General features: G+C 34.9%; 1 protein-coding gene and 1 non-coding gene across 4 annotated transcripts in view; one reads left to right on the top strand and one right to left on the bottom strand.

Moving 5' to 3' along the window:
* Window positions 1–26,773, top strand: part of Katnal1 (katanin catalytic subunit A1 like 1) — an 82,584-nt gene that overhangs the window by 20,389 nt on the left and 35,422 nt on the right. For all 3 annotated transcript variants that reach the window (XM_046454083.2, XM_046454082.2, XM_046454084.2), the window contains exons 4-6: window positions 15,405–15,570; window positions 24,049–24,176; window positions 24,794–24,899. In XM_046454083.2, coding sequence (XP_046310039.1) covers window positions 15,405–15,570; window positions 24,049–24,176; window positions 24,794–24,899 — 400 coding nt within the window. The remainder of the gene's footprint in view (window positions 1–15,404; window positions 15,571–24,048; window positions 24,177–24,793; window positions 24,900–26,773) is intronic.
* Trnaa-agc (transfer RNA alanine (anticodon AGC)) lies at window positions 25,496–25,568 on the bottom strand. The gene has a single exon. It is a non-coding gene; the product is annotated as a tRNA-Ala (tRNA).

Below are 26,773 nucleotides of genomic sequence, written 5' to 3'. Positions count from 1 at the left end.
CATAGCAAAGCAACAAGTCTGTCATCAACAATGTTACAGTGACATAAATGTAAAGCAAATGTTAACAAAAAATATACTGGTTTGTGGCTTAGAATGTGTACAAGGGATGATAAAATAAGCAAATATTAAAATTTAAGTTTAAGGTTCAAAGTTATGGGAGGTTAGAATTGTATAATATTTCTCTCCTTTTACAAACTTTGTTCTTCTTCAGGTCAGGTAAGACATATGTAATAAATTTTTTTACCTGGGGAGAGTGAATTATGGGAAAAGAGGGAAAAGACACGTAAGTCCATGTGATCCAAGTTTGAGTTCTACTTCTGACACCTCCTTGCTTTATAACCTTAGATATTTACCTTCTCTAAACTTTCATTGTGTGTAAAATGAGGATATCCATCTCATGGAATTAAATAAAATACTGTAATGTTTAAGACAGTAATTAGCATGTAATGTTAAATAAAATTAATGATCAATTCTGAAATAAAGAACTATAATTTTTTTTCAGATAAATAACAAGAGAACAACAAAGTTAAAAAATGACAGCCTTACTCATAAAATTCCTCAAGTAATTTTATTTTCTTCCTGCAAATTTTACATAAATCCTTAATTTTCTGAAACACTTTGAATAATTCTGGCAGAGAGGATATTTTTAAATGCACAAGCCTCATGAAGTTGGTGATCATTTTCAGGAAAGGATAGTTTATAGTTATAGATCATTTACTGTATGTTTTATAAGCATTATTTTATTTAAACTTCCAGCGATCCCATGAAGTAGATATTGTTATTTTGTGAACCTGTATTATCATTGGTAATTTATTATTGTGAACCCAAGTTTCAGCTGAGAAAATTGAAGCTTATCAAGTTTATTATTTTTCCAAAGTCATCTGAACAAGAAAATGTTAGAGTCAGGATTTGAACCCAGATCTTAACTTGGTATCCACTCTACTCTATGACGTTTAAAACTCCCTCGCCCTGGTAACTGTGAGAATAGGAAAATATCATTTACTTTCACCTTAATTTTACACAAAGCATTTCAGGTATGCAGATTATGTGTTTGGCTTTAACCAATAATGTGGTAGCCCTGTTTTTGGTTCTATCCTTTTTACTTCATTGACCTCTAACAAAATTTTTCCTCCTTCCTTGTGGCTGCATACCTGGGTGATATTATACTATGGTTTTTCACAAGTGGTTTTGCTGCATTGTGTGTCTGTGTCATGGGTCTGCTGAATTTAATCATGATCGTGTTTTAAATCACCAGCAGCTGCTTGGATAAATCAAAGCAATCTTTTAAAATAGATTTATTGCCTTAAATTTGAAGAAATGGAACTGTAAAAGTAGGTTCATGAAAGGAAGTAATAGCAGTATCAGAATTAAACTCCAAAAGAGAGGAGGCCTCCAGATCATTCTTAATATCCTAGGTTAAAGAGTTTATTGTATTAATGAAATGATTTTCATGATATTTTGCATGTAGGTTTATTAAGTACATTCTCTTCAATGAGATGATCTGTCCTAGTGAGACCTAAAACATGAGGCCATGACTTTTCTTTTTTAGAATAGTATTTGAAATAGCATATATTCAATTAATTACCTTTGTTCAGTATAAAAATAAAAATAAATGTGGTAAGTAATTCTTTTTTCCAGCTTTATTGAAATATAATTGACAATAAAAATTGTATATAGTTAAGATGTACAACTTAATGATTTGATATACGTATACTTTGTGAAATAGTCACCACAATTAAGCTAGTTAGCATATTTATTACCTTTTTCTTTTTGTGGTGAGAACACTTAAAATCTACAAGCTTAGTAAATTCCAAATATATGATACAATATTGTTAATGATAGTTAACTTTGCTGTGTGTTAGATCTCTAGAACTTACCTTGTACAACTGAAACTTTGCACTTCTTGACCAACATCGTTCTTTCTGTAGTTTGAATGTGCCCTCAAAGCTTATGTGTTGGAAACTTGATCCCCAGTGCAACAACATTGAGAAATGGGACCTTTAAGATGTGATTAGGCCATGAGGACTTGGCCTAATAAATGTTATCCTGGGAATGGGCTTGTTATAGAAGGCCCCTCTTGCTCTTTAGTGCTGTCTTGCCCTTTTACCTTCCATCTGTGAAATGATGAAGCAGGGAGGCCCTTGTCACATGTGAGCCCCTTAATTTTAAACTTCCCAGCTTTCAGAACTATAAGAAATAAATCTGTTCTTTATGAATTATCCAAACTCAGGTATTCTGTTATAGCCTCACAAAATTTCCCTTTCCCTTAAGCTTCTGGTAACCACCATTCTACTGTTTCTATGAGTTTTGACTATTTCAGAGTCCATATATAAGTAATCAAGCAGGATTTGTCTTTCTGTAGCTTATTTAGTTTTTCCTTAGCATGTCCTCCAGATTCATCCATGTTATTGCAAATATCAGGATTTCCTTATTTTTAAAAACTGAATGCTATTTCATTCACCTGTTGACAGATATTTAGATTGTTTCTTTGAATGTATATTCAGAAGTGGGATTGCTATATGGTAGTTTTATTTATTTATTTATCTATGTATTTATTTATTTAAGAGAGAGAGAGATGAGAGAGGGAATTTTAATATTTTTTAGTTTTCGGCGGACACAACATCTTTGTTTGTAGGTGGTGCTGAAGATTGAACCCGGGCTGCACACATGCCAGGCGACCGCGCTACCACTTGAGCCACATCCCCAGCCCCAAATGGTAGTTTTATTTTTAATGTTTTGAGGAGCCCTCATAGAATTCTCCATAAGGGCTGTTACAATTTACTTTTCCATGTGGTAATTTTTTAAAAAAAATTATATATTTTGGGAGAGGTGGGAGTGAGAATAGTGTACAAGCTGAAATTAATTATTTGGCTTATTTTATATCAGTTGACTAAAAGTCAAGTAGACCTTCTGATGTTGTATCATCAGTCCCAGGGAAGTTATAGTATGATATGTTTCTGTGTACATACATATGAGAAGATTGATTTGTTTTCTTTCATTTTTTTTTTTTAAAACCAGTGCTATTTTAGAGAATTTCAGCAAAGAGGAAGTTCTTACTGACTTGGTATTAAAGTTGTTGTCTTATGTTTCTTTGGGTACCCAAATAGATTAAGTAACTTGTGGCATTTAAAAACCCAGTCTGCAGTCAAAAGATCAGTTAAGCCCAAAGTCAAGTACTGGTAGAGAGCAAACTACCATCTCATCTGTACAAGTATTTTACCTAGGTTCAGACTTAGTTATTTTCCTGGGATTAGAAGATTGGAGAGCAAGTCTTTGTATCAATTTAGTTATTGGAGGCATCCTGCAAGTTCACTTTTCTGTGAACTGTTTTTCCCTTTGTGAAGTGTATATCATAATGAGATTGCTTTGTAAAACTCTTTTGAAGTCTTAGGAAGAAAACTACTGTATCATTGACCTATCCAACATGTATTTCATAAATATCATCATATGCTAGACATTGTCTTTGGCCCTGAAGGTGCAGCAAATAAAAAGCCTATAGCCCTTGACCTTGAGAAACTGATAAGAGAAAATAAGCATCTTAGAAAGCTTGATGTCTTATAAGTACTGTGCCAGGAGATCCTGTCCACATATAGTGGGAGGAAGAAAGACATGGTTTCTGCCCTTTTTAGCATTTCATCTTGTAGATGGCTGTGAGAGCCATTGCTGAGGTAGAATGGACTGGATTTGGTCATTAATAAGATATAGCGAAGTGGAGAAAAATTGGAACAGATAATTAAATTTAGACCAAGCTGTTGAATAGGAATTAGAAATGAGAACCAGACTTTGAGAGAGATTGGGGTAAGTAGTATTTAGGAATCAACAGCAACTAAGGCTGAGGTAGAAATTTTAAGGTCAATCTTTTTTTTTTCAGTTGTAGTTGGACACAATACCTTTATTTTTATGTGGTGTTGAGGATCGAACCCAGGGTTTTGCACACGCTAGGCAAGTGCTCTACTGCTGAGCCACATCCCCAGCCCTAACGTCAATCTTTATGTGATGGATTAGGTTATTTGTCTAATACTGTTCGTAGGTTGAAGTTATAGTAATTTTCTTAACATTCTGGAGTCATATTATTTTCTAAAATTCTGATTCTAAATTATGGGATGGACTCTGTTTTTGACTTTTGAGTAGAATATAGGTAACAGGGTTGTCTAACCAGAGTAATAATTAACATTAATTGTTCTTATTCTGCTAATAAACTCTTTCATGGCTTATTTCTTATTTAATTTTCACAACCACCCTGTACAATAGGCAATATTGTTAACACCGTATGTTTTAGAAGAAGAAACCAAATGTTTAAAGTCTCAGGTTACTTTATCAAATGCTGCATGTAGGTCAAATAGGATAAGGACAGAGATTGGATTGGATTTAGCAGCAGGAGCTCACTGGTGATCATCTTCAGAGCATAGTTTGGTAGAGTGGTAGAAAATAACGGAGGTGTCTAGAGATTGGGAAGAGAGGAACTGAAGACAAATTCTTTTAGTGAGTCTTGCTGAAGAAAGAAAGAAATTGAGTGGTAGTTGGGGAAGATAGGAGTCAAGTTTTATTATTTAGAGAGGAGGGGAATAACAGAATTTTTATATGCTGTGGTACAGAGGGGAAAATAGATGATACGTGGGCAAAATGCACAACTTCAGAAGCAGTCTTTGAGTAGACGAGGTGGATCTAGTGCACATGTAGAGGGAGCGCGAGAGCAGCTGGCTCAGTCACAGCAGGGCAGGCAGTTGGTGCAGAGTGGTGGGCAGATATGGAGGTGACAGCTTGTGCAAGTTCTTTTGTGATCATTTCACTGAGGAAGGCAAAAGCAAACAAGACCATCTGAGGGTGAGCACAGAGGGAACAGGGTCTGAATTGTAATTGGAAGTGTCCTAGGGTGGGAGGACATTCAATTTGGCCTTTTTATTTTATTTTTAGAGTATTTCTTTTATGTAAGTACACTCTAGGGAGCATTTTTCTTACGTTATAGAACTCAGTAGTCACTCATTTGAAATTTATGTTTTGGAATTCAAAGTATTTATTACAACGAGTACCTAAAAACTTGGTATTTCTATCTTTTTTTTTTATGTTACAGAAAAGGCAACTGAAAGATAGAAATTGTAATCATTAGAGATAAACTAAGGAGTGGGAACAAGATAGTGGTAAGTCAGAATGAAGCCATAACACATTATTTTTACATTGTTCTTGGAAAAATCTTTGCCTTGCTGCACTTTAGCCACTGTCATTTCCCCTTTTGTTCCTTTGGCAAATTGCTATACACTGTAAAGTCTACATCTATTTCCTTTCCCCCTTAGTTACTAGAAATCGTGGATCTTCAGTTATTGCAGCACAGCGACTGACTCTTGAAGATATTGAATAACTTCCTAATTCAATAATGGAATGCCTTTTCTTAGAACTTAACTCCTTTTCACCTTTGTAACATTTAATGTTTACCATCTCTTCTCCTTCTTGGTTTCTGTGGCATTACATTATTTGCTTTCCCCTTTTCTGAATGTGACCTCTGTAATTCCTTCTTTTTTCATTCTTTCTGTGTCCAGTTCAGCCTGACACCCCTGGCATTTCTTCCGTGGGGGCATCATGGATGTAGAGACAGGTGGGAGGAAGGGCTTTGCCTGCAGGAGCTCATGTTCTAGGAAAGCTGTTTCCTTTGCACAGAGCCTGATAATTAACCAGCTACAAGGGTTGTCACTCTAGCTCTGCCACTTAGTGTCCGTGAGGATGAGCCTTTCAGCCTCTTCCTCATTTTCCTGCTCTGTCAATTGGGATCAGTTATGACAGTTACCTTACAGGGTTAATGTGAGAATTAAATGATTTAATGCAAGTGAAGTATAAAGAACAGCCTGGCACATAGGATGTGTCAGGAAAGGTTTGCAGGTTTCATTACACACTCCCATCCCATGCGATTGTTCACATTTCACCCAGAGTCTTATCTTGACCACTCTGTTTAAAATATTTACCCTTGCACTCATCACTGCTCTGTTCCTTAGTCTGCATTATATTTCTGCATAGCACTTACTGCTATCTGATAGTAAATTGTATGTGTTTATTGATTGTAAGACATAAAAAGTTGGGGCCTTAGATTTGCCCACTGCTCTATCCCCAGCACCAAGAACAGTGTCTGGCACAGTGTAGGCATTGTTTTGTTTTCCATTCCTTGCACTTTACTTTTTCTGGATTCAGTTTCATCTTTGCTGAAGTGTATTTAGTAGTTCTTACAGCAACGGTCTCTATAAATGTAAACTATTTTTATTTTCAAAAAAGTTAATATTGTCACTCTTAAATGCTCTTTCAGTATAGGTAACTGGGTTGGTAGTTATTTGTTTTGAAGGTAATATTAGTAGTACTATTATTTAGTCTTCTGGCTTATTATCAATATAGTTGATTTTTGCTTATGGCTAATTTTTCTTTTTCATTGTTTTTAAGACTTTATTTTCTGTCTTTGGCACTAAGCAGTTTCACTGCAAATTATCTTTCTATGGATTTATTTTTATTTATGCTACTTAAGATTTCTATTTCCTTTGTTTAAAATTCCTTTTTAATGCTTTTCATCATTTTAAACATACTTATTTTGTTGTCTATAACTGACAGTTGGCAGTTTTATTTTGCTTTTTATTATTTCTGATGACTCTTGTTTGTGTTAAAATTGGGAAATGTCTCTTCAGCAAGGTTTTTTTTTTTTTTTAAAGAGGGGGGGGAGAGAGGGAGGGAGGAGAGAGGAGAGAGAGAGAATTTTTTAGTATTCCGGCGGACACAACATCTTTGTTTGTAGGTGGTGCTGAGGATGGAACCCAGGGCCACACGCATGCCAGGCAAGTGTGCTACCGCTTGAGCCACACCCCCAGCCCTTCAGCAAGGTTTTAATTAGTTTTCCCAACTTTGTGGTTGGTTTGGAGGCATCACTCCTGAAAAGGTATATTTGTTTCAACCAGGTGCCTTAAGGACATCACCTGCTCAAGATCACTTTTAGGTAAACTACTTTGCTTAAGTGGTATAAAGTTGAACCCCAAATTAGATGCAGACAGGCCCTTGGATAATATTTCTAGGAGAGATGTTGCTTTACTCTGTAAGTAGAAAACATAGACCTAGACAGAATTTTTACTTTTTCTGTGTTTTAAATTCTACCCTTTCATTGTGGTTATTGCCCTTGGAGGGTCCTGACTTTATGTTGTAGTTTTAGTTCAATTTCTGTGATTTGCATGGGCTGAAGGACCTGTCTTAGGTCTCACTCTTCTGTCATTAAAACTTAAGCCCAGGCCCCACTCCCCTAAAGGACTGCTAGTCATCATCTCACAGTTTTCTCTTTCTTTTTTGTTTGATCTATGAAATATTTCTCTTGCCTTCTGGTAAGATCAGCTTTGCACATAAAACAATACATTTTATCCACCATTTCTGTACATTTTATTGTGGGCAGATTTTTCAGCTTATTTTTATTATCATTATAAGGTGTTGTTGTTTTCTTTGGGTACTGGGGATTGAACTCAGGGGCACTTGACCACTGGGCCAGAACCCCTGCCCTGTTTTGTATTTTATTTAGAGATAGGATCTCTCTGAATTGCTTAGTGCCTTGCTTTTGCTGAGGCTGGCTTTGAACTCACAACCCTCCTACTTACCCCAGCCACCTGAGCTGGGATTATAGGTGTGTACCATTGCGCCCGGCTCACTATAAGTTATTTTTGTAGTTCCATCATAAATTTTTTTTAATTTCTTTTTTTTATAGTTGTAGATAGATAGAATGCCTTTATTTTATTTGTTTATCTTTATGTGGTGCTAAGGATTGAACCCAATGCCTCACTCATGCTGGGCAAGCGCTCTGCCACTGTGTCCCAGCCCCTGTCATAAATTCTTGAGAGTCTTAGTCTACATTTTATTTTAATTTTTTTAAATGATTTTTGGTATAATGGAAAGCTCTTTATCAAGGCTTTGTTTAGTTGTAGGATTTGTTTGTGGACAGAAGAAGGATGTTCAGTGTAATTCTAAAATAAGTAGATATTTTGCTAACTTATCTCAAATTTGCTGAGATGATGTGGTATCCCCTTGTTTTACAAATTAGTAGAATAACCTCAGAAGTTGACTAGAAGCTGGACAAAGACCTGTGAGATAGGTAAATTCAATTGATATTATTTGTAAAGTTTGTGTAGTCTTAATAATCTGAAAGAATATTATTGTCTATCTAATTTTAAGACCTAGTTAGGCAAAAATAAATTAATCTTAGCTTTTCCAAGTTCATTGTTCTTTAGGATTAAATGGGAAAGATAAAGGCCTATCTTTAGAACAAAAGAGAAGCAAGAAGATGCAAGCAAGTAGTTAACCTGCGTGGCAGTAGCAAAATTCCACCCTCAGATTAAAGAATTGGGGAGAGGGCAGCCCACATCATTTTAAATGGGATCATATAATATTTGGTGTGAGATTTATGCCTGCACCTCCCATTCTCATACCTGCTGCAATTTCTGTTTAATTGTACCCTGGTTAACTTCCTTACTGAGTATTTTCTGAAGTTGGTAAATATCTCTTAACTCCAAGAAGATTTAAAATAAGAATAGACTAAGAATCAAGATTAGTAAGACTAGTTGTAATAATGTTTTTCTATCAAGAGAGATGTGCATAGTCCCATGTTTATTATTTTTACATACTTAAAATACTTAAGAATATGGTTAATAAGAGTTTATGTATGCAATTTCACATTAAATATAATATGTAATAATTTTTGATTTGTGATTTTTTTTACATAAATATTTATGCAAAGGACCTTCTTGGAACTTTAGGAAAAATTAAAGATTATTTATAAATTTAATTTATCAAAAGATGAATAAATATATTTATATGTAAATTATTCTTCATTAAATAAAGAGTGAAAGAACTAAGGAGGAAATAAATTTACGAATGTAGGTAAGTAAAAAATTTTGGTGGCATTTTGTTGACTAGGTTTGTAAATTGGATCAGATATTCAAAATCTATTAAAAGTGACTTCTGAGATCTTTTTGTCTTGTATATAGGAAAAAAATTTGTAGTTCAATCAAAAGATTTAAGGAAAAACTGAATTTTTGTATTTTTAACTTTAATAAGTTGAATATCTTAAATCAAAGTAAGCCTCTAATGAGTATCATTAGCACAAAATATATGCTTACGGAAGATATAAAAAACTAAAAAGAGCATTGCCTACAGTATTTTAAAGCCTTTTTTATTATTTTTTTAGTTATATATGACAGAATATATTTTGACATATCATACATATGTGAAATATAACTTCCCATTCTGTGGGTGTACGTGATGTGGAGTTACACTGGTTGTGTATTCATATATCAACACAAGAAAATTATGTCTGATTCATTCTACTGTCTTTCCCATTGCCATCCCCGCTCCCTTCCCATGTTCCCCTCTGTCCAATCCAGTGAACCTCCACTCCCCACCCCACTCCCTACCTCTACCTATTGTGAGTCAGCATCCCCATATCAGAGAGAACATTCAGCTTTTTTTTTTTTTTTTTGAGATTGGCTTATTTCACTTAGCATGATAGCTTCTAGTTCCATCCATTTACTTGCAAATGCCATAATTTCATTCTTTTTATGGCTGAGTAATATTCCATTGTGTGTATGTACCATTTTCTTTATGCATTCATCTATTGAAGGGCACCTAGGTTGGTTCCATAGCTCAGCTATTGTGAATTGAGCTGCTATGAATGATCACTATAGTATGATGATTTTTTAAAATTATTTTTTATTCTAATTTGTTATATGTGACACCATCTACTTTGTGTACAACCAGAGATATGAAAAATTGTGCTCTATATGTATAATATGAATTGTAGTACTTATTATATTCCTGAATATGATTGATTTGCTTGAGATGATGAGGGAAGAGTTAACCTAATGCAGCCTTTTATGTAGTGTAGCAGGGAGCTTTGCATTTGGCAAGAGTTCAGATATTTGTTGAAAGAATTAATAAATAATGTTCTAAACAGACTTCAGCATGATATTGTTTTTAATTTTTCTATAGCAAACAGTTAAACATTTCTTAAATGCTTTTTAGAACCAGGATTCATCACTAAAGATTGAATTTGGTGAAGTCACTTGATTTGCAAAGAAGGCACCACTGCAGTTCAGTAGGGAAAGGTGGGTTTTGTCAGTAAATGCTTCTGGGTTAATTAAAATACCCATTTTTTTGGAAAATCTTCCTACAACCTCCCCCATCTTACACCTTATAAGAAACATTAACTTGATAAAAAGATCAGTACTTAAAATATAGGAAATAATAAAATAAAGTCCTAGAATAAAACATGGTAGGGTATCATCATAATTTTGGGGTAGGCAAAGATTTATTAAAAGAATTAAGATAAAATATTGATAAGGTAGACTTAAGTAATTATTGAAAGATACCATGAAAATGTGTCAAAAGGTGAACCACATACTGAAGAAGGTAATTGTAATATACAAATGATTGTCTTAACAATAATCGGTAAATTAGTAAAAAAGAATATGATTTTGAAAGCATGGACAAAAGACTGGAACAGCCATTTTAAAAAATAAAATATATATACAAGGCTGAAAGCAGATGAAAAGATGCTTAATATCCGTAGTCCTTTCAGAAAGGCAGCTCACGATGAGATGCTACTACATCCCCACCCAAATGACTAAAATGGGAAAACTGGCAGTATTACCACTTTGGAAGACTCTATTTAATAAAACTAATCTTTAATATACTTATGACTCAGCAGCTTCACTGCTTAGTGTGTACCTCAAAGAATTAAGTCTTCATTATATGGACACAATGCTCATATTCATAGCAGCCTTAATTATAACTGAAAAAAAAAAAATCCTCAGTGGAATAGATAACCTAGTAGATTTATGTGGTAGAATACTACACAGCAATGAATGCAACAACATGGATGGAATTTTCAGGTAATGCTGAAAGAAAGTAAGCAGACACAGAAAATGTACTGTAGGATTCCATTTATATGAAACTGAAGAATAGGCAAAATTAATCTATAATGTTAAAGTCAGAATAGTAGTTGCATTTATAGGGACTTGTATTGACCAAGAGAAAGCCCTAAGAGAGCTTTCTGGAATATTAGGAAATGCTTGTTGTTTTTGACCAATTGGTAGTTATATGGTACAACTTTTTGAGTTGTATTCTTAATAGTTGTTCATTTTACTATATGTAGGTTGTACTCAAATGAAAAGTAAAGTTAAAAAGTTCATAATATATTATTATCATCATCCCATTTACAGAGGAAGAATGTGAATCTTGTAGATATTGATATGCACATACATATATTCAGTAATTAGTAGACCTGGGAGTAAAAAGGTACTCAGGTTTTAGGATTCTAAATCTGCTGATTTCAGGTTACCATTCTGTTTCACTGTATGTTTGCAGTATTTTTAGGACAATCATAACATCTAGCATAGTTTCTGTATTATTAGATACACAATAAATATTTTCTAATTTGAAAAAACAAGTTATATATCTGATGAATAGATATCTGAGTTTATAATCATCACTGAATAATTTCAGATCACAGGTTTAAACTTTTTTCTCTTTGCTTGTTTTTCATTAAGTAATTTATCTTATATTCAGAAGTCTCATGTTTTGACTCTGAATCCTTTAGTGAAAATGTCTGTATGAAGTACTTCAAATTTATGTTTCTTATCTTTGTATTACCTATGGGAAGAGTTGTGTTTTCCTTTTTATTTAATTCCAAAGTTACATAGATTAACGTAATAGCAAAGTAAGATTGTCTTTCTTTTCTAAAAGTTAGCTTTAAGTAATGTGAATTAAAGTTCTTGGACAAAAATCCTCCTGTTCCAAATTATTTACTCAAATGCCAGGATTCTAACAATGATGGACAAATAGATGTAACCAAGGAGTTTAAAATCATCACCAAACAGAAAGGGGAAGTGGAATGCTCAGTAGCTCTAAGAAGGAAGGAACCTTTGTGTCTTGGAGAAAGTTGTAACAGTAGAGCAGACCCTGTTTCTTAGCATGGTATGGGATGCAAGGCCCCTTGGAAGAGGTCTCTCTTCCTTAGACTTCATGGAATGTCTACCAAACAGACAATCCTATTTCTGTTGCCTGATATTTTATGGAGATTTGCCAGGTTCAGATCCAGGAGGTTTAGTTTTTTAGATGTATAATCTGAGCCCTTATTTGCCTGCATATGCTAAAACTTAGAGCAACCCTACAGTTTCATTTCTTAGGTACTCAAATATTTAACTAGTGTTATAATTCATATTTAACATTTTATTAACTTCTTAGTAGAAAAATCACAATTATGTAAGATATAAAGAATCACAAGGTAATATATTATGATGTACCTACCATTAATTTAAGGTAAAGAACTTTACGGTATGACCTTTGAAGTCATGTGTGCTTCTCCACATCCTGTTCCCTTCCCTCTATTTCAGAGAGGGATATCAACTACTGTTCTGAATTTAGAGTCTTATCTTTCCCTTAACCTCACTTTATATTTTGACTACATATGTTGGTATCACCAAGCCGTATCTTATTTTGCTTGGACTCTTATTGTCTTTGTGCTTTGAACTTGTTTTTTCACTCAACATATGGTTGTGAGATTCATCTGTCATTATTTGAGTAGCTGTAATTACGTTCACTTGTCTAGTATGACCGATTATGAATATGTAATTTACCTATTTTGATAATGGATATTTGGATTATTTTCAGGTGTTTATTACAAGCAGTATTGATAAAAACATGTATAACATTGATGAGAAAAAGGAAATACTGTATTTCAGAGGAAATCAGGCACATGCGCACAAGAGAGAATATGGTGTATTTCTTATTCCTATAGGGAGATCACAAGTAGGAGGAGTGAGCACAGAGTGGACATTTTTGTCTTCATCTATATATCTAAATAGTTATTAGATCAGTTATTCTCTGTATTTGAAATGCTGTAGGCTAGTATAGTGTCAGTCTTTTTGACCATTAGGACAGAGGTCAGTGATGCTGTGTAACCCTAATAAAGTGTCTTTCTAAAGAGATACTTAGCAAAAGAAGCCTTGAGAGTTTTATTGTTTACACAGCCTGGAAGCTGTCACTGAGTCCTTAAAGTGAAGCATGACATTGTGCAGTGATGCGCTAATGGACAAAGAAGTACAGAACAGAATCAAGGATGTCCTTTGGGAAGTTGTCAGAGTCTGTTACAAATGTAATATCAAACTGCAGTGAGATGGAACTGAAGACTTCCAAAGCACAGGCACACTTCCTGTGAGACATGGGACTTGACACAAATGGAACATCTGGCTACTTGAGCAGTTTCATTCAGACCATTTATGAGCCCATCAGAATATTGAGTGGCAGGACAAGGTCAGCAACAGCAAATACTTGGCAGCCTATGTGCCAGCTCTGAAATAATTTGAAATGATTCTACTACATTGCCTTCCTGAGCTAGATGTGTATACAAAATGGTCTGTGGTAGAGCTCCTACATGACTATTAATAACAAGTTGCAGGGGGAAAGCATAACCTAAGGTGGAAGGACTGTCTCAAGATTGACCCTAAGCAGTGAGGCCTAACAGGCAGACCCAGCAGCTGCAGAGCTTTGTGCTCTGTGGCTGTAAGGGCTGGCCTTGCCGTTGGTGAGCAGAGAGGCTTTTGGCTGGCTGGCTGTTGAGTCTACAAAGCAGGACCACAAACAGTGACAGATGTTTAAATAGTAGGCATAGCTGCTAACAAAAGGGCAAACTTGACATGTGTTCTGGTTGGTTGAGATTGTTGGTCTCATAATACTGACTTTGGTTGTACTCATGAATATGATTCAGGAAAGATGTTATGCACACATATATATAAATAAAAGCAAAGTTGTACTACTTTCTACCTCTTCACAATAGAAAAAAAAAATAGGTTAAAAACAAACAACCAAAAAAAAAAACCCCAGTGGTTGCATTGAAGTTCTGGAAATAGAGCAGTTTATCATTATTAGTCTTGAATTCTTTATCAGTCTAATTGCATTTTTATTTTATTGACAGAATGCTGAAAAGACTTTTAATAATGTCCTAAGAACCAATGATGTAATAATACTTTAAGTTTCAAAGTGCCTTATATCCATTTTAGTATGCATTATTTTCTATTTCCTTTCCAGTGATTTTTTTTTTTTACAAGATTGCTTATTTATTTTCATTTCTTATAGGCTGTTTTCTACCTAATGGGCGTTCAGTAAATATTTAACTGGACTAAACTCCAGGGAGTAAGATGTCAGGTTATGGTAACCTAATTGTATCTATAAGGGAGACACCGTTTTTCACCATCCATTTTTATCTTTGCAGTTTCAGGTTGTAGTATAATTCCAACAGTCTGAATATACTATATTTAGACTGGCAACACATTGGCCCTTTTTTAACTTTTTTGCACCAAAATGTTTTGCACTAAGTTTACCACCTTTACAATTTTTCATCCATTTTTCTATCTTGTTGGATTTGTACAGTTATATACTACGTCAACTTTACTGACACTAGGAATTAAACTCACTGATGAGTTAGGTGAATTAAAAGCAGGAGGGTGAGAAAGGAATAATAGGTATGGTACAGGGACGAATAAGCAACACCTAGAAGGGATCTGAAGTGCTACATGAGCACAGCCATCAAGAGAAACAAGGAAGGAATACTGAAGAGACTGGTCAAGGAAGAACAACTAAGATTAGACACAAAATGATAAAGATCCCTCACCCAAGATACAGAGATTACTAAATACTGGCTGAGAAACCTCAGATCTTTACTGTGTGAAGGAGACAAGTTTCACATTGTAAGAAACAAAATATGCTATTCTGTGTGCACACACATGTGTTTATCATGATTCTTAATCACATTTGGAGGCAGTTTAACTTAAATGATCCTGTGATTTTGGACACTTTAAAGCATGAATAATATTTTTACAAAGAGATTACTTTGTTTATAAGAAAATTTCATTGTTAAGTCCTGTCATTTGTAATTTGATGAGTGAAATGTTGAATTTTTCAGTACAGAAGCAGAGAAAAACATCTTGGTTGTTTTAAAAAAATTGTAAACTATGCAAATAGTTATTTTGAACTCTTCAAGAATAGCTTTTAATGCTTTTTAAAAAGTTATCTATTATTGGTTTAGGATAGCAATGAGTAAAGTAATTGGTCTTCCATTATGCTATTATTTATTACAGGGGGTAGTCTGTGTTGCCCTCTATTGGTGATTAATAGCTACTTTGGCAAAGTGCTACCTTATGTATCATTTATATGTATGTAATAATTCTATCAAACAATGTGCTTTAAAAAATAAAAATTGAAAACCAGCCTAGTAGTCATGGTCATGAGTTGGAAATATGAGATTTTGGGCTTTCTTGACTTAACAGTTTTATTTACTAAGGTAGTATTAAAATACTTTTGTCCTTGATTAATTTTTATTTTTTACTTTTATTTTTTTTTGTCAGAGCTCCACCTCAAATCAGGCGTCCCAATCGAGAAGTAAGACCTCTGAGGAAAGAAATGGCAGGAGTAGGAGCCCGGGGACCTGTAGGCCGAGCACATCCCATATCAAAGAGTGAGAAACCTACAAGTAGGGACAAGGATTGTAGAGCAAGAGGGAGAGATGACAAGGCAAGACTGTCTCTTTGTAATTCACTCACTTGAAACCCTGACTTTGGTGGTATTACGGTTTTTATTGGCTTTTCAGGGTCCATGGTTTTAATGTGAAAGAGTTAAAAGAAGAGTCTGATTCAAAACCTGAGTGATCTTTATATTTTGAAGGCCATGCTGCAATGTAAAAGACCTCAGAGAGCAAACATGGACACCATACAAGTATTTAGTAAAACAGATACTTTGTAGCAGTATTTCAAATAGTTTGGACACTTTAAAAACAGTATTTTTAACAAATATTTGGAATGAAAATGAATAATAAATGAAAACATAGTTGTAGGAGAAAGACTTATAAGAAAGGAGATTCACAGAATGAGATGAGGAATATGATTTACTACTGCTAAAAATAAAAAAATTTATTTAGCCGGAATTGTAAAGTGCAATAAGACTTGTTTTCTTTAATGAGAAAACTTCCATTGGACTCAAAATAGACCAGCTTCCTAGGCATTAGGAATGTTGAGACTGACAGAATAAAACTGGTGTTTTCTGGGTATTTCTACTCAAGAGAGAGAGTCAAAGACAATATTGTACCTCTCTACCTTATGAAGATACTGAAAATGGATTAGATTTTTTGGCTGTTTGTGATTTGTTGAAATAAATTTTCATAAACAGTAGGCGAATCCATCTCAGGTCCTTTTTGGAATTAATGATGATACCAATAAATTATTTCCTGCTAAGAAATTGAGCTGGTTTCCCCCCATTATTAAAAGCCATACAAATGGATCTTGAAAATATGTATGTTAAGTATCATCTTTGTTTCTTTCTTTGTTTCTCATTTTTGTTCAGCTAACCTTAGTTTGCATTTTAGAGAATAAAAGTAGGGATTGAAGTCCAACCCTCACTCTGATATTAGCTTTTAGGTAAACTTTTAGAACAAGATAATGAACTTTGTCTTTAATTTCATGTAGTATAAGAGAAGAACTGTGGCCATGGTTTATTGGATGCTTCTATTGCTAGGCACCATTCAGAGTGATTACATAATAATTCATGCAGCAGTTTCAAGGAGTAGGTATCTTATTATTGCTATTTTACAGATGAGAAAACTGTGGTATATAGTGCTAAAGTAACTTGCCAGGAGTGAAAAATGAAGCCTAGAAGAATGGAATTTGTAAAGTCACATATCTTTGTATTCCCCCCTTCCCATATTATGTAGTATTCTTACATATCAAACTAGATTGTTAAAATCTGAATTAGATTTGAAAAAAATAATCTAGAATAAGTAAATGTTGATTTTTAAATGTGTTAATGATGCTGAAGCTGAGAACAAAACAACCAAGCAGCATTTGAATATCCAATACCTTTTTGTCTGGAGGTTATAAGATAGTCTTTCATTTATGATGTTTTCAAATAATTTTCTAAATATTAGCTTTTTTTTATTGACATTTAGGTACTCAGAATGTCACTGTAAAGTAAGCCATTTATTAAAAAAAAAAGAGAGAGAGAAACCTTCTACTTGTTCAGAAATAAAGGATTTTCTGTCACTAAAAATAAAAGAAACTAAACAAACTCATGGAAACTTCCTTAGAATTTGAAAGGTGTATTTGTTTGGTTCCGATTATCATAACCCTCAAATATTCATTAGAATACTGCAGTTCCTGAAACTAACTGAATTCTATGATAGGGTTTGAAGCTATTAGGTAAAACTGATAAATATCCTATTCCATTGAGAGGTAATTTGAAAGTGAATATTGGAAGCATCCTTTATAGTCTCTGTCCCTATACCCCACCTTGGTCAGCTTCATTTTAAAATCAGCATAAATAAATAAACAAACAAACAAACAAACAAGAAAATTCAGTTTATTGCCCATAATAAAGACAGTATGAGAAAAAATTTAGTTATGTAAATACATATTTTTGTATTCTAGCTTATGATCTAAAGTGCATTTATTGTGTTAAGTCATGGTCAGAATTTTGAAAGCTGCTGCTGTACTCTCACAACTCACTTTATTGATATAAAAAAGTGAGGATAAGAGAAATTACATATCTTGCCCAAGGTTCTTTGTGTATTTGAATTTTTAGTGTAGTAGCAAATTTACTTGTCCTTGAGGACTCTCGTGCACAAGTACACATTCACACGCGAGTTTGTTATAAATCTGAAAGAAAAGTTGTGTAGCACATAATTTATAAACAGTAAACTACCTTATATTATTTTTATTATAAATTTCATAGAGCCAGTGGACTCTCACAGAATGCTTTTGCTGATTTGGCCCAATTTTCATATCTGTACCTGGCCTGCATTTGCATTTGATGGGGAAATGTACTGCTGAAATGAATGTTGGTGGATAATGTGTTTTTATTAGTAAGATGGTAATTAAACAATAAAAATATGCTGGAATTCACTTATTCACCAGTGACTTGAGCAGCTTTGATAATTTGGATAATTTACTCATGTGGAAGAATTTTTTTGTGTGCTATTTATAATGTAACAACAATTGAACTGACACACTTTTAAGTTTAATTGCATTATTAAAAATTTTCTCTTCACTTCTAAAGTCTAGACAATCAACAGAACAAATCCAGCTCTTTTTGTAGCATAGCATTTGCTAATTTCTCTGTTATAAATACCTCCACTGTGACAGATTTCCACATGATGCCACTGAAATGATTCTAGGTGAGAATGGGTAGCCTTCTACCATACAGTGTTTCCACCATACAGATACTGTAGGTTTGAGTAACCTCCAGAGAATAGATAATGCTAAGGTCATTAGAAGAAAGGAATTTTGAGTACTATTTTTTTCTAAAAATATAATACATTCTAAATTTGTGTAATTTACTTTTTACTAATGGCAGTGTTTCATAGCTGGCTCACAAAATTCCTGAAAATTTAATTATTGACTCTCACAAGTCAAAAAGAAACAGTTCCAGCATAGCATTGTTATGTAACTTGTAACTGTCCTATAATAGATGTAACCCTCAGGGTCAAAAAGTAGAACATTTGGTCCCTCAGAAGTTATGTTCATGATCTCTTCTAATTTCTGCCATTTTCTTCTTTCCCAGAGGCAACCACTCTTCTGCTTTCTAGTGCTATAGATTATCTATGCCTCATTTGAAACTTTATGTACAGTTAAACATTCTTTTGCATCTGGCTTTTTTTTTTTTTTTTTTGCTAAATATATTTGTGAGAGTCTTCCATGCTGTTGCAAATACACTAGTTTATTTTCATTGTTATATAGTATATGTGTAATTAAATATATTTCCTTTTTTAGTTGTGCTTGGACACCGTACCTTTATTTTATTTATTTTTTTAATGTGGTGCTGAGGATCGAACCCAGGGCCTTGCATGTGCTAGGCGAGTGCCCTACCGCTGAGCCCCAGCCCTAGCCCAATTAAATCTATTTCTTGTCAATGGATATTTGAATTGCTTTTAGTTTGGAACTGTTATGAATAATGCTACCTGAGATCATTATATTCATCTCCTTTGAGGTGCGTGTGCGTGTGTGTGTGTGTGTGTGTGTATGTATGTGTGTGTTTCTGGAGAGTATATCCCTAGGAGTGGAATTGTTGGGTTATAGGATTTCTATGAATTAAACTTTAGTATATAATACCAAGTACTTTGGCAAAGTAGTGATCTAGTTTCCATTCTTACCTGTGGAGAATGATGCTACACATGCTTGCCAGCATTTAACGTTGCCAGTCTTTTTTAGGTGTAATCGTATTACTTGTGATTTTACCAGCATGTTTACTGTGTATTGTGCATTTGCCTTATAATTTATGAGATTGAAAACCCTTTCGTATGCTTATTAACCATTTGTATTTTCAGTGACTTGGTCCTAAGAAATATTCTGGCCTTTGGATAGTAAATCACAGCACAATTTTTTTTTTTTTAAATATTATGGCAGCTAATTTATAGAGCTGGTTTTAAAAACATTATTATGTTATAATAAAGTAGTTTTTTTTTTGTTTGTTTGTTTGTTTTTTGTACCAGGGACTGAATTCAGGGGCACTCACCACTGAGCCACATCCACAGCCCTGTTTTGTGTTTTATTTAGAGACAGGGCCTCACTGAGTTGCTTAGCCACCTTGCTTTTGATGAGGCTGGCTTTGAACTTGCAATCCTCCTTCCTCAGCCTCCCAAGCCTCTGAGACTACAGGTGTGTGCCGCTGTGCCTGGCTAGTTTTTTTTTTTTTTCTTTAAATCTAAACCCTTTGATTGAACTTATGATCTGTAATTCCAACCTTATTTGTGGAAGTTGGTGCTTTTTTACAAAAACCCACACTTTGTTTTCTTTTCCAGTATGAACATCAGCTTAGTCTTTGAGAGAGGGGATGAGCTCCTGGGTCACAGGAAGGTTCATATTCAAATCTTTTAACCCATTGTTCAAAAGACTACTCAACATATTTTCATAGACTGAATGGTTTTGCTGTGTTCAAACCTTGCTCATTGACTCCCACTTTCAATCCCACTTACCCATTGAATGCCACTGTTCAGGGCTATTATACTAGGAGTTCATGAGTTCTGTTTCAGTGTGGTATTTCATATATAGGAAGATTAAATGTGGCTCTTAGTAGCCATATTTAAATGTTTTCTCCTTTCTTAGGATGGTTCACTCATGCTAGCTTGTCAGTGTACTACAGAAATGGTAGAATAGAGCACAAGACAACCCCCTACTCTGGTCTATTTATAATATAGCAGCCAGGGAATTTCTTTTAAACAGAGGTCAGATTATGTTCCTCTTTGGTACAAAAACTTCCATTGATTTTCTGTCTTAGACTAAAATCCGAAGTCCATATAATGGGCTATAAGGCCCTACATGGACCGGCATCCATTACTTCTGACCCACTTCCCCCCCCACCCCCACACCTCTTTCTCCTTTTTGTTAGTTTCCTTGTTGTTCTTGGAACTGGCCAAGCCTACTTCCACCTTGAGGCATTTATACTTGCTAATTCTGCCCCTAAATGTTTTATTACGTATTTTGCTTTTTTACATACTGTGTCCTCTAACTTGTATGTGTGCTTCATGATGGCAGGGTTTCTATGTATTTGTTCATTGATATATTCCCTGTGTCTGGCACATAGTAAGTACTCATAAATATTGTTGACAAAAAAAACAGGTATATTGGTAAGTATGTAGAATCCTCTGGATCTATTATTTCAACCTAAATGTGTTTTGTATCAGTATTCCAGTGCAGTACATGACACCAAAATTATAAAGCACTGTTTTGATATATCAACCTATTTTACTTTGCAAAATAATCTTAGGGGAGAATGCAGTTTAGCGACCCTGTCCAACTTTTCCTGGGTTTGCTGCTCACATCAGGGTAGGAGTAGCCCAGGTGTGTGCTGCAGGATGCCAGAATGAACAAAATTCCCCGATTCTGGAGCTGAATCACCTAGGTTCTAGGTGTGTGTCTTTGGACCATTTACTTATCCTCTCTGATCCTCAGTTTTCTCATCTGTAAAGTAAAAATAATAAAAGTATCTACCCCATGGGACTTTTAGGAAGAACAAGTGAGTTAATATATGTCAAGAAGTTACAATAGTGCCTGCCACCCAGTAAGTAGTGTATGACTTTAAGCTATCAGTCTGACATGCTGAACAGATATGAAAGAGAACACGAAGTTACTTTTTTTTTTTGCATTTCTTTTTTTTGTTAGTTGTTCAAAACATTACAAAACTCTTGACATATCATATTTTATACATTTGATTCAAGTGGGTTATGAACTCCTATTTTTACCCCGTATACAGATTGTAGAATCACATCGGTTACACATCCACGTTTTTACATACTGCCATACTAGTGTCTGTTGTATTCTGCTGCCTTTCCTATCCTCTACTATCCCCCCCTCCCCTCCCCTCCCCTCCCCTCCCCTCTCATCTTCTCTCTCTACTCCATCTACTATAATTCATTTCTCTCCCTTGTTTTTTTTTCCCTTTCCCCTCACTTCCTCTTATATGTAATTCTGTATAACAATGAGGGTCTCCTTCCATTTCCATGCAATTTCCCTTCTCTCTCCCTTACCAAGTTACTTTTTTTAAAAAAGAAATAATGAGATGTGCAAGGAATCTTGCACTTGCCTTGGGCCAGTGAGTCCAGGCAACACTGGGCAAGGACAGACTGTGGCTTTACAGAAAGAATCAAAGGTCAGCTCTTATTCAGCTTAGACATCCTCATGACTTCAGGCCAGTGGTTTTTATTACTGATTAGCCAGTAATCATGTCAGGCAACTCACTGCCTAACAAGAGATTTGACTCCTTTGTTGGACAGGACCATTGTTAGAAAAATTCTTTCTTTTGTTGATCTGAAATCTGCTTCTTTTGTTACTTGATATGGGTCCTGGTTCTTTTCTTTGGAGTAAGATAGAGCAGGGTAGTTGTAGTTGGTTGTGTTGCTGGATTATCATTTTCTTCTGCAGCTTAGATGTCCCTAATGTTCTTACCTTTTCCTTGTGGCATATTTTTTAAACCTTTGTCACCCTGGACATCCTTCCCTGGGTATAATTTGTTATTCAGTATTTCTTAAGATGCAAAGCAAGACTAGCAACAATGCCCTGTGAAGGCTTGTTAAGCTGTAGTTGTGTAAGTTTCTCTTGTATTCCTTAGTTATTTTATTTCTAGAATAATTTAAAAATAATCGTAGAGTGTTCCATTGATTTGTTTAAATAACTTTGTAGCATTGGCCTGTTCGTAATATAAAATGTGACTCTGTGCTGAACTTATATTATGTTTGTTTGGTAGAGGTGCCAGAAATTTACTTCTCTTTTTGGGGGGTACCAGGGATTGAACTCAGGGGCACTCAACCACTGAGCCACATCCCCAGCCCTATTTTGTATTTTATTTAGAGACAGGGTCTCACCGAGTTGCTTAGTGTTTTCCTAAATTGCTGAGGATGACTATGAACTTGTGATCCTCTTACCTCAGCCTCCAGAGCCGCTGGGATTATAGGCGTATGCCATTGTGCCAGCAATTTCCTTCTTTGGATAGTGTCAGTATTGATATGTCATTGAAATGTGAGGCTCTTTCTTGAAAATTTAATTTAATACTGCTGCCATATTGCCCGGATATATTGTTTATTTGGGGGTCAGCTCACTAGAATACTGTTTGGTCTTTACCTGGTGGCTAAAATAACAGGAGGATCTGCAAAAGGGAGCTATTTAGTCCCTTCTCAGCACTTATTGTTCCTTTTGTTTATCTCAGAAGAAATAGGATCAGAGAAGGTCACCCTGTTCTGTTGTCTTTTTTCAGGAGGTTGACTCACTTTAACCATTTCCACCCTTCATTTTTATATTATGTGGTAACTTGGGGCTGATGCTATGGGCATGGTATTTGCCTCTGCCTGTCAAAGTAGTTCCCTAGTTGAACTATCTCTGGTAAATTAGTGTTTTATGTAAGTGTCTTCAAAGCTGAGTGAATTTTGGCAATATTCCATAGCTAGAAACCCTAGCATATACTTTTAAAATAAAGCCACCATGTCATTAAATGAAGAATTTGGGGTAAAAGCATATTGCTTTAATGATCTTAGAAATATGATTTGAAGTGGTCATTTTATCATTTGTCATTACAGTCACTTTATGATGGGCCTCAAAAACCCGCTGGAAGAAACCCTGAATCATGAGGGGTTACTTATGGTTAAAGGAAAAGGCTCAGTAAGATGCAGTTGCCCAGTCCTGACTATTTCCTCGTCTGCAGCCTCTTTCTCAGATTCTTTGGAGAATCTAATAGTTCTGCCCTCTTTAATTCATCTTAGACATGAGATGATCTGATGGAATGGTATGGGTTTAGGGAGGCAGACAGACTGGAATAAATCTTCACCTTAAAAAATAAATCTCCACCTTCATGTTTACTAGTAAACTTAAATTACTTATCCTTATCTATAAAAAGAAGGAAAAATAATGTCTACCCTGCAGGTTGCTATATTTAATAATGTATATGGGATTTTCTGCTACATAGTAGTCTCAGTGAATTAATTTTCTGTTTTGTCATGTATTAATAGTCTAATTATTCTGTAGCAGTGGTGGAAATCCTCTCCATTTACCAGTTCAGAGAGACTTTTTTTGGTCTGTTTGGATCTAGCAAGGAACATTTTCGTTTTATCTGCAATTATCCCCCTAAGAATGTAGGTTTGAAGATATTTATAATAAATTTGACCAGTTAATCTAATTCTGATACGTAGGGAAGAAAGGCATTTGAACAATCAGAAAACATGATTTTAAATTGTAGGAAGATATTTTAAAAATGATTATAGCTGAATATGTTGGCACATGACTGTTATCTCAGTGACACAGGAGGCTGAGACAGGAGGATCGCAAATTTGAGGACAGTCTGGGCAACTTAGTGAGAACCTGTCTCAAAAAATAGAGCGGAGGGTTTAGCTCAGTGGTAGAGTGCCCCTGGTTCAACTCCCATTTAAAAAAAAAAAGTGATTATAACATTTTGAAAACTTAATGATGTTAATTAAAATGATCTTGTTATTGATCAGAACTTTTTTATACCTGTCCCCAGGGAAGAAAAAATATGCAAGATGGTGCAAGTGATGGTGAAATTCCAAAATTTGATGGTGCTGGATATGATAAGGATCTGGTGGAAGCCCTTGAGAGAGACATTGTATCCAGGAATCCCAGCATTCATTGGTTAGAGTCTTTTAAATTCTTGAATTAAAGTAGAGGAGAAAACAGATCATAGATTGACTTGGTGTTGAGCCTTTTCTTTTTATCCATTAATCTATTGATTATGTCTTCATTGATAATATGAGTACATAGAATTGATGGGAACCTTTTGTCAGAATATAACCAAGGAACCGGATGTGTTTGTGCACATCTGTAATCTCAGTGGTTAGGGGGGCTGAGACAGGAGGATTGTGAGTTCAGAGCCAGCCTCAGCCACTTAGTGAGGCCCTAAGCAACTCAGTGAGACCCTGTCTCTAAATAAAATATAAAAAAGGGCTGGGGTTGTGGCTCAGTGGTTTTGTGTGTGTGTGTGTGTGTGTGTGTGTGTGTGTGTGTGTGTGTGTATAAAACCAAGGATATTTCACATTAATTTGATGTTGATTTAACTGACAAAGTTCATTAATTAAATAACATGTCCTAATAACTGTAGTGTTTTCACTGATCATTTTATGCAGTAAGGATTAGAACAATGTTCTTAATATTAAAATAATTTCATAAGTAAAAAATATAAAAGAATTAGTTTCAACCATAAATCATAGCATCCTGGATAAACATCATAAAACTTTGTTGTTCTTACACAGGGATGATATAGCAGATCTGGAAGAAGCAAAGAAATTGCTAAGAGAAGCTGTTGTTCTTCCAATGTGGATGCCTGATTTTTTCAAAGGAATTAGAAGGCCGTGGAAGGTGAGGATTTATTAAAGCAGTTTTGGTATAAGAATGTTGCTTGCATGGTAATGAAAGGCAGCATTGCTGGAGATGTTTATGTGTCTCACACGGTTTGTGAATGTCAGGGGAGGTCTGTGGACATCCAGAACACATGGGTTTGAATTAGGTGCTGTGGCTGTGTGCCAAACATGGGTTTGGAGGGTTGAAGCTATTGTCTTTTGTTTTGTTTTTTCCCCCTCAGGTCTGAGCTAGAGGCCAATTTTAAGAATTTCCAAGACGTTATTTCTGTAAATAAAAAATAAATTAAACAGCAATATCACATAGTCTTATAGAATAAGTGTTTGATCAAATGAATACCTTTTTTAAGTTGTTGTGTTTCTCACTAATCATTAGTTTTTCTGATTTTCATTTAATCGAGGCTCAGTATAATTCTCAGACAAAATCAGAAAGTTTGTTTCTTTCTAGCTTACCTGCTACCATAGAGTTAAAGCCTACCCAGGCCCAAGTCCCTTAAGTTCACAGTGTCATTCTACATATTAGAAACTCTCCCAAGCTCTCTGGAAACTACCTTCCTGCTTGGAACATTTTTTTTTAAACCTCTTTATTTTATTTTTATGAGGTGCTGAGGATCGAACTCAGGGCCTCGCACACGCTAGGCGAGCGCTCTACCGCTGAGCCACAACCCCAGCCATATATATATATATATATATATTTTGTTTTTAACTTAGCCATAGGCAGAGTCTTCCATTTATTTTGATTAGTAGAATGTAATGAAAGCCTGCTCTTACTTTGCTCTTCTGGCTTAGCTAGAAAGGTCTGTTTGTTTGTTGAATGCTTCATCCTCTTTATTCATGTGCCAGAAAGAGAGGAGGACACATTGTGAATTTACCTGAATAGTCTGAAACACTCATAATGCTTAGACTGCCTCTCATAACTTGAAAGCTTTTAAAGACTATATTTATTATAGATCACTTTTATTTCTAATATGTACTTTATTTTGATTGACAAATAGTGTGTATTTATGCAATACAGTGTGATATTTCAAACAGTATACAGTGTATAATGATAAAATCAGAGTAATTGGCATATCCATTATCTCAAATATTTATCATTTCTTTATGTTGGAACATTCAGAATCCTCTTTAGCTAACATACAATGAATTGTTGTCAGCCATAGTTACCCTATTTGCTGTAGAACATTACAGGTTATTCCTCCTATCTGGCTACTTGTTGACCATCTTCTTCCCATCCCCTTCTTTCCCATGCCCTTCCCGTCCTCTAATATTGAGACCATTTTTTTTTAGGTTCCGCATGTAAATGAGAAAGTGTAGTATTTGTCCTTTTATGCCTCACTTACTTTACTTAACACGATGTCCTCAAGGATTATTCTTGTTGCCACACATCACAAGGTTTCATTTTTCATAGGTGAATACTATTCCACGACAGACATGTATTCATTCATTCACGGATGAAAGTCTAGGCTATTTCATATCTTGGCTCTTGTGAATAGTGCTACAATAAACAATGGAATGGGAGTGCAGATATGTTTTTGACATACTGATTTTATTTCCTTTGGATATGTACACTCAGTACTGGGATTGCAAGATTATATGGTAGTTCTATTTCTAATTTTTTTTGAGGAACCTTCATACTGTTTTCCATAATTGCTGTATGATTTATGTTCCCACCAACAGTATTTGAGAGTTCTCTTTTGTTTGTATCCTTACCAGCACTTATTATTTTTTTATATTTTGGTAGTAGCCATAGGGGTAAGGTGACATCTTATTGTGGTTTTGACTTGAATTTCCCTGGTGATCAGTGATGTTGAGCATTTTCCCATATACTTATTTGCCACTCATTCCTCATTATTGGTTTGTTTAGGTTTCTGTTTC

Source organism: Marmota monax, unplaced genomic scaffold (assembly GCF_021218885.2).
Source record: "Marmota monax isolate L192 unplaced genomic scaffold, Marmota_monax_Labrador192_F-V1.1 WCK01_AAM20220418_F8-fsc00011, whole genome shotgun sequence".
NCBI lineage: Eukaryota > Metazoa > Chordata > Mammalia > Rodentia > Sciuridae > Marmota > Marmota monax.
Note: the sequence above shows the minus strand (reverse complement) of the source record. Positions and strands in the feature narration are given on the sequence as shown.